This window comes from Cebus imitator, unplaced genomic scaffold (assembly GCF_001604975.1).
Source record: "Cebus imitator isolate Cc_AM_T3 unplaced genomic scaffold, Cebus_imitator-1.0 Scaffold68, whole genome shotgun sequence".
Taxonomy (NCBI): domain Eukaryota; kingdom Metazoa; phylum Chordata; class Mammalia; order Primates; family Cebidae; genus Cebus; species Cebus imitator.
The window spans coordinates 8,631,657-8,640,079 of NW_016107383.1; the positions used below are offsets into that span (position 1 = coordinate 8,631,657).

Below are 8,423 nucleotides of genomic sequence, written 5' to 3' on the forward strand. Positions count from 1 at the left end.
CATCAGCTAATATCAATTTTTTCCAACCTTTCTTTCAGCTAATATTGTGTAGATTTGGTTTTGATATTTCTAACCAGTATTTAGAAAAAGTAATCATTGGAATTACTTTATTTATTTTATTTATTTTTAAGACCTAGTCTCACTCTGCCACCCAGGCTGGAGTGCGCTGGCACAGTCTCGACTCACTGCAACCTCAGCCTCCCAGGTTCAAGCAATTCTCCTGCCTCAGCCTCCCAAGAAGCTGGGATGACAGGTGCCTATCACTACACTCAGCTAATTTTTTGTATTTTTATTGAGATGGGGTTTCACTATGTTGGCCAGGCTGATCTCAAACTCCTAACCTCAAATGATCCAGCTGCCTCAGCCTCCCAAAGTACTGGGATTACCGACATGAGCCACCGCACCTGGCCAGAGTTAAGCCAAGATGCATCATGATGTCCAACTGAGATTCAGTTGTACTCCTGAAAAAGTATTTTAAAAAAAATAGGTGAATGGAACATTATGTGTAATGTTTCTTTCAGTAAGAATAGTCTAGGTTGAGAGTTAGAGCCCGTGCGGAGGCGGTGCGGAGCGTTTCTGCTCTGAGCGGCTGGGCTGCCGGCGTGTCTTGCGGGGCTGCGGCTGAGCCTCCTTAAAGAAGGCGCGAGAGGTTCGCAGCTTCGATTGAAGCACCTCAACCGGCGACAACAGCCAGGAGTCATGAGCGACAGCGGCGAGCAGAACTACGGCGAGCCGGAATCCCGTTCTGCTTCCCGAAGTGGAAGTGCTCACGGATCGGGGAAATCTGCAAGGCATACCCCTGCAAGGTCTCGCTCCAAGGAAGATTCCAGGCGTTCCAGATCAAAGTCCAGGTCCCGATCTGAATCTAGGTCTAGGTCCAGAAGAAGTTCCCGAAGGCATTATACCGGGTCACGATCTCGCTCCCGCTCCCATAGACGATCGCGTAGCAGGTCTTACAGTCGAGATTATCGCAGACGGCACAGCCACAGTCATTCTCCCATGTCTACTCGCAGGCGTCATGTTGGGAATCGGGCAAATCCTGATCCTAACTGTTGTCTTGGAGTATTTGGGTTGAGCTTGTATACCACAGAAAGAGATCTAAAAGAAGTGTTCTCTAAATATGGTCCCATTGCCGATGCGTCTATTGTATATGACCAGCAGTCTAGGTGTTCAAGAGGATTTGCCTTTGTGTATTTTGAAAATGTAGATGATGCCAAGGAAGCTAAAGAACGTGCCAATGGAATGGAGCTTGATGGGCGTAGGATCAGAGTTGATTTCTCTATAACAAAAAGACCACATGCACCAACACCGGGAATTTACATGGGGAGACCTACCTATGGCAGCTCTCGCCGTCGGGATTACTATGACAGAGGATATGATCGGGGCTATGATGATCGGGACTACTATAGCAGATCATACAGAGGAGGAGGCGGAGGAGGAGAAGGTTGGAGAGCTGCTCAAGACAGGGATCAGATTTACAGAAGACGGTCACCTTCTCCTTACTATAGCCGCGGAGGATACAGATCACGTTCCAGATCTCGATCATACTCACCTCGTTGCTATTAAAGCATGAAGACTTTCTGAAACCTGCCCTAGAGCTGGGATATTGTTTGTGGACAATATTTTTTATTGTCTCTTGTTTAAAAAGTGAACAGTGCCTAGTGAAGTTAGGTGACTTTTACACCTTTTATGATGACTACTTTTGGTGGAGTTGAAATGCTGTTTTCATTCTGCATTTGTGTAGTTCGGTGCTTTGTTCAAAGTTAAGTGTTTTCAGAAAAGTATGTTTTGCATGTATTTTTTCACAGTCTAAATTTTGACTGCTGAGAAGTTTCTATTGTACAAAACTTCATTTAAAAGATTTTTCTACTGAATCCAGGGTACTCTGAAGATCGAAGCCTGTGTAAAATGCTACCAAATGGCAAAAAGCAACAATAAACAGTTTGATTTTTACTTTTCTTTCTAACATATCAATGCTTAGCAGAACTATTCAGTTGTCAGTAGTAAATTTAAAGACAAATGGCCCGTTTTCCTCCAGTTCATGATACATACCATACTTATACCTGCAACTAAGTGTTAAAAATTATGCTTTGTAGCTCTGTACTGCTAGGATTAGAACTAAAAAAAATCTACAATACAGCCAGTGCTTAATGCTTATATAAATGTGGATTTGTCGGCTTTTATGTAATCTGTAATATGTATAGCAGGAAACACAAAGAGTTACACAGTGTATGCCTTAAAAGGCTGTTTCTTAAAGCTGTTACAAGGGGGTGATAGTATTTCAACTAGTTATCAGCAAATGACAATACATTCCACCATAAATATACTCTTGTTCTTCTAGCTTTTAGACTATATGAAAAAAACTGGGTGCTTCAAAGTACATGATGAGAGAAGGGAACACTACACCTGTGTCATGGATGAACTGAAGACTTTGCCTGTTCATTTTTTAAATATTATTTTCAGGTCCTTTGCTTACCAAAGGAGGCTCAATTTCACTCAAATGTTTTGAGAACTGTGTTTAAATAAACGCAAATGAAAAATGCTAAAAAAAAAAAAGAACAGTCTAGGTTGTGCTGCAGTAACAAACAACCCTAAAATCTCAGTGGCTTTTAACAACAAATGTTTATTTCTTGCTCACAACACATTTTCATTCTGAGTTGGGGTGCTGCTTGGCTCTGTGCATCCTCACCCAGTGTGTCAGCCAGGAAAATATAACTCATGGGGTATATACATAAAGAGACATTTATTTTAAGGAATTGGTTCGCATGGTTGTGAAGGTGAGAAGTCTCAAATCTGTAAGGCACACCAGTAGGCTGGAAATTCAGATAGGGATTCTATGTTGCAGTCTTGATAAGAATTTTTTATCTTTGGGAAACCTTGGTCTTCGTTCTTAAAGCCTTCAGCTGATTAGATGAGGCCTATTCACATTATGGAGTATCACCTGCTCAAAGTCTACTGATCTAAGTGTTAATCATACCAGGCCGGGCACGGTGGCTCACACCTGTAATCCCAGCACTTTAGGAGGCCGAGGCAGATGGATCACAAGGCCAGAGTTCAAGACCAGCCTGGCCATATGGTGAAACCCTGTCTGTACTAAAAATACAAAATATTAGTTTGTCATGGTGCCCAGCACCTGTAATCCCAGCTACTGCAGAGGCTGAAGCACAGAATCACTTGAACCCAGGAGATAGAGGTTGCAGTGAGCTGAGATCATGCCACTGCACTCCAGCCTGGATGACAGAGCAAGACTCTGTCTCAAAAAAAAAAGTTAATTCTATCTAAAAAGTACCTTCACAGCAACATCTGGGCTGGTTCTTGACCAAGCAACTGAACCCATCATCCTAGCCAAGTTGACATAAAATTAACCATCGCACCCCAGCCAAAGAATCAACTACCGTCTCAAATGTTGTCTATCATTGTGACAAAGGAGGAAAAGTCATGGCAAATCACACTGGCTCATTTCCTCCCAGAACTGATACATTTCACTTTCACTCATAGTTCATTGACCACAGCAAGTCACACAGCCTAATATTAATGAGGCCAAAAAGTATAATCTTAGCATGGGCCCAAAATAGAGCCAAGATATTTATAAATAGTCTTAATGACTACCACAGTGTCATAATCTCATTTTAATTTTTAAAAATAATGCCATCTCCCTTAGTCCTTCCTTTTTTCACTGTGTCGGCTGAAGCCTTCTGTGTTCATAGTACACAGAGATTCCCTTAAAGGAAGATGGGACAAGGGAGAGCCATTGATAGAAGCATCTCTCATTAGGCTTCTCACCACCTCTCAGCCTCTGAGAGTTTAATCAGAGAGGGGCCCATGAGGTTTTGAATCATCCACCGTGAAAAGCAGCCTCACCTTCTCCTCTGTATATCATTCCAGAGTTTGTCATGCACATTGAGAACCTATGAGACAGAGAATCATATTTCTTACAAACAACACGCAGAAATGGTGCAGATGGAAGAGGCATCTAGGTTATGATTTCTGAAAGGATTTTCAAATGTCTTTATCCTGCTCCGGGGCTTCTGCCAGATTTCTCTCCTGTGTTCATCTAGGGGAATTTTCATAGACAATTTATATAAAACAAGGATCTGTCCCTTGGGGCACAGTCAGCTCAGGGAGTAGCCGCTTTCCCACATTCTGCTTCCAAAAAGTAGATTGGTCGGTTTATTTTATCCTATTGAGGCAGCCAACCTGAATTAGCATCACTGGGTGCAAATAATCAAGACTTCTCCTCAAAAAGAAAAGAAAAAAGTCTTCTGGTTGCAAAAGGCACGCAAAAGTTGGGCTATTTGCTTTCTATTCAACCCCCTTGTTGGCAATGGGCAGCCTGGAGAACCTACTGAGAAGGGCGCAGACCGATACCAGTGCCGATGTGATACCTTGGCAAGAAGGTCTGCACTTCGCAGATAAGCCGAAGATCACAGGAGCTAATGACACCTATGATGGATTTAGCACAGTGCCTGGCTATAGCCTTGCTCAGTGGATGACAAATGTTCTTATGGGCAATTCTGTTCTGGAGTTGAATGTAGCTGCTCAGGGCTGGCGCCCAGAGGGAGGTAATCCAGAGCTTGACTCCAGACTCAGAAATCATGGGACCCCAGGCAAGTTACTTAACCTCTCTACACCTCCATTTCCCAATTATACCATAGAAGTGTCCTGATTCCTAGACCTGTAGCACCATTGTTGTGTCTATTATTTATAAACCTAGTTCTCCCTTCTCAACAATTCTGTGAGCTACCTGATACCATTGCAACACACTCTTTTTCTGCTGTTAAAAATCCTCAATGTTGCGGCAATACATCCCTCTTCTGCTGTCAAAAGTCACTCAAAGTGATCCACCCCTCTCTAAAATAGAAATAAACACAGTGCACAGCACCTAAGATTATTGTGAGGATGAAAAATTGACATAAACAAAGCACTTAGCGACTGCATTCGTGTATCATCAGTTCTATTAGCCCCAGCTAACAAGGGAGTCAGGACCCCAGCTCGACTGTGGTTCCTCTGCTCATTTCTTTTCAAAATGGTACCAGCTTTTTTCATTTTTATTAGTATTATTATACTGTAAGTTCTGAGGTACATATGCAGAACGTGCAGGTTTGTTACATAGGTATACATGTGCCATGGTGGTTTGCTGCATCCATCACCCCATCATCTACATTAGGTATTTCTCCCAATGCTATCCCTCCCCTATCCTTCCACCCCCTGCTATCCATCTCCTTGCCCCCCGCACCCCAATAGGTCCCAGTGTGTGATGTTCCCTTCCATGTGTCCATGTGTTTTCATTGGTCAATACCCACTTATGAGTAAGAACATGAGGTATTTGGTTTTCTGTTCTTATGTCAGTTTGCTGAGAATGATGGCTTCCAGTGTCATCCCATTGGTTTTTATGGCTGCATGGTATTCCGTGGTGTATATGTGCCACATTTTCTTTATCCAGTCTATCACTGATGGGCATTTGGGTCGGTTGCAAGTCTTGCAAAACAGCACCATCCTTTTAAGGACAGTAATCTCCGAATTCTGCCCAAGGAGTCTAGGTAGCTTCGAAGGAGGATGAGGAAAATGAGACAAACAGGCCTTACCCCTCCTGTCAACAGAAAATTCCTGCTTTGATCTGTTCCAAAAATGGAGATGCTGAGCACAATTTTATTCTCCGAAAGTGCTCCTGTAAAAAGACATTTGAACATTTGTTCTTCCATGTCACCACTCATCTTCTCATTCTTAAAATCATTAAAAATGAGATAAACACAAATAACCATTTATTATTGATTCTTTTATACACTCATTTATTCAATTTTTTTATTAATGAGTAGATTTTTTGACCAGGACCCCAGAGTTACAGCCTTGAACAAACAACACAGTCCCTAGGGGCCTGCAAGTCATTTTCCAGGCAGACATAGACACGGAGACAGACCGTGGTGACCCACGTGTTAGAAGGCTCATACTGGAAGCAGGTACACAATACTGAAGGAGAGGAAACCATCCAAAAGTCTTTGGGGGTCAAGAGAGATTTCTGTGGAGAACGACGTAGAAGCTGAAATCTAAAGGGCTGGTATGGAGGACGGGGGAAGAAGAGGGGGTGATTTTTCTAGGTAGAGGCCCACAGGTAAGAGAGAACATAATAAATACAGGAATAATTGCCCAGCAATTGGGAACACCAACAGATAGGACGAAGGAGAAACAAAGTATCCCAAAACATAAGGATCTGAGACACAGCTAAAGCCCCTCCTAACCAGACAGACGTTTCGTTTGTAGCAGATCAGGATGTAAATTCCCTTCATGATTCCAGCCAAGAAACTGGCATCCCAACATGTCCCCTCCAAGGAGCAGCTTCCTGAATGGTTCTTGGTGGACTGAGGGAAGGAAAACTCTTTTGCTGCTTGGGCTTGAAGGCACACATGGGAGCAGGCAAGGATGGGCCCCCCCAGGAGAACCCTGCCTGAGAAAACACTGCCGCTGAGGCAGCTTTCTCCTGCCTCCCAGAACCTGTCTCACTGGCTCCCTGGAGGCGCAAGTTCCTGAATAAAATCACTGAGCTGTGGAGAGGAGGTCTTTGCAAGACTTAAAGTCAAGCTCTTCCCCAGGCTAGGATTGGGAAATGTGAAATTTGCTGATTGAATTCAAGCTTCTCCAAGCAGGTGCAACAAGTGTGAATGTTCTCAGATTGTGAACAAGGCCTTGACTAATTCTCACCTCATACACCCAGCCTCCAAGCCAAGAGTCACAAGGTTCACTTCTTCATGCATCCCCGTGAAAAGCCAAGGCAAGCATCCTCTGTGGCAGGAGCCTGGGCATGAAGTCGGGGTGGAGAAGTGTTGTTATCTTAATGATGTTGAGATCACAATAATTACAATAATAGTAATAAATAATATTTACTGAGCACATACTCTGTGACAGGTAGTTATAAGCACTTTACATAAATTAAATTAACTCATCTCAGAAAATCCGAAGTCAATAATACTACTATCCCAATTTTACAAAAACCAAAAGATGTGCAGAAAGGTTATCCGTAGGTGGATAAGGAGATAGAAAACTACAAGTTTGCAAAAGCTATAATACAAAATAAACAACATCCACTCAGTAAAATAGTATCATTTTTACTAGAACTGACTACAGGACCTCAGATTAATCACCACACAGGGTCCTACTCAGAGGCATCTAAGCATATTGGGACAAATCAGACTTGAATGAGCAAAGCTAAAAGCCATGACAGAAGTTCAAGGAGACTGTGAGGGACAGTGTGCCCGGCTGGAGGGCGTTAGGGAGGTTTAGGGAACAGGTAAGGCCTGGGACGTTGAAGGATGGGCAGGGTGTCATTCCAGGTTAAGAGAAAAAAGAAAGAGGGAGGGAGGGAGGGAGGAGACTGTCCAAGGAAGTGAGGGAAGTAGATCGTGGCTGGAGTATTGGCCACACTGGGATTCCCAGGCAGAGCGTCAGGCTCTCAGTAGACACCAAAGACCCTCCCAATTTATCCCAGTTTTTATCTACTTTATCTTTTGGGCTTCTTATGAAATTGAAACAATTCATTTAATTTCCATTTTTAAACCTGAACACTAGAGAAAGCATAGAGGAAAGGGGAAACAAAGCAGGAATGGCAAGCTGGAAGAAGAGACTGGAGAACTGCGGTCAAGAACATGATTGTCAAGAACATCAAACCCACAGCATTCCCGCCGCCCCTCTGCATTCTACGGCCATAGCAAACATCACTGGAGGAGCAGATATCCCTTCCCTACTGTGCAGACTCCAAAGCCTTCCACAAACAACAGTGACTCCAGGCATCAGAAGTGAGGCATCACAGAGCTAAGCAAGGGAGAGTGAGCTTTTTTCCTATGACAACAGAGAGCAAGTTTTTGAAACATTGTCAGGTTCACTGATGTCTAAATAATGCTACTGCAATGGGGCCATGAATCCCTGGCCAGGCCTTACTTGTAGGCAATCTCATCCCAAAGAGATCTTCACAAATGACTCCCTAGGTGCCCTGATCTTCCCTCCTACAAGGTCCAGATCCCCAACAATAAGTTAATCAGAAATAAGAAGTGAGAAAGGACTTCCACAGTGTCCAGAAGGCCAACCTGGACTGACTCTTTTTCCACTATCACACAGTGAGAAACATTCTTCATTTATTACGTTAGCAGTGGAAATTTGAGGATCTAGGAGTAGAGTTAAAATCTGTGTCTCCCAGTCCAGAAATGGCAGGTGATGGGTTAACGAGGCTGCCACGGAGGAGGGGTATGAATGATGTTGAGAGGCGATGCAAGCCGTAAGTAAGGGTAAAGGGTTATGCAGAATACAAGCTTCACCTACTCCTTTGGGTTTAAAAAGCAGCATCTGGAGACATAACTGTGCTCTGCTATATAAGCTGTGTGACCTTGGAAGTGTCACTTCACCTCTCTGAGCCTCAGATTTCCCATTATACCTTG

The 8,423-nt window shown here is 43.5% G+C and overlaps 1 protein-coding gene and 1 long non-coding RNA gene across 2 annotated transcripts in view; one reads left to right on the forward strand and one right to left on the reverse strand.

Moving 5' to 3' along the window:
• LOC119471645 overlaps positions 1-7,492 on the reverse strand; it is a 45,307-nt gene extending 37,815 nt beyond the window's left edge. Inside the window, exon 1 of the long non-coding RNA XR_005200704.1 lies at positions 6,697-7,492. This is a non-coding gene — a long non-coding RNA (uncharacterized LOC119471645). The remainder of the gene's footprint in view (positions 1-6,696) is intronic.
• On the forward strand, positions 541-2,539 carry LOC108305949 (transformer-2 protein homolog beta-like). Its single transcript, XM_037739323.1, has one exon. The coding sequence runs from the start codon at positions 700-702 to the stop codon at positions 1,564-1,566; it is 867 nt and encodes a 288-aa protein (XP_037595251.1). The 5' UTR covers positions 541-699; the 3' UTR covers positions 1,567-2,539.
• Positions 7,493-8,423: the final 931 nt, after the last annotated feature.

Bases quoted from the DNA above. Each gene is read 5' to 3' on its own strand.
- LOC108305949 (XM_037739323.1), top strand. From the start codon at position 700: ATGAGCGACAGCGGCGAGCAGAACTACGGCGAGCCGGAATCCCGTTCT.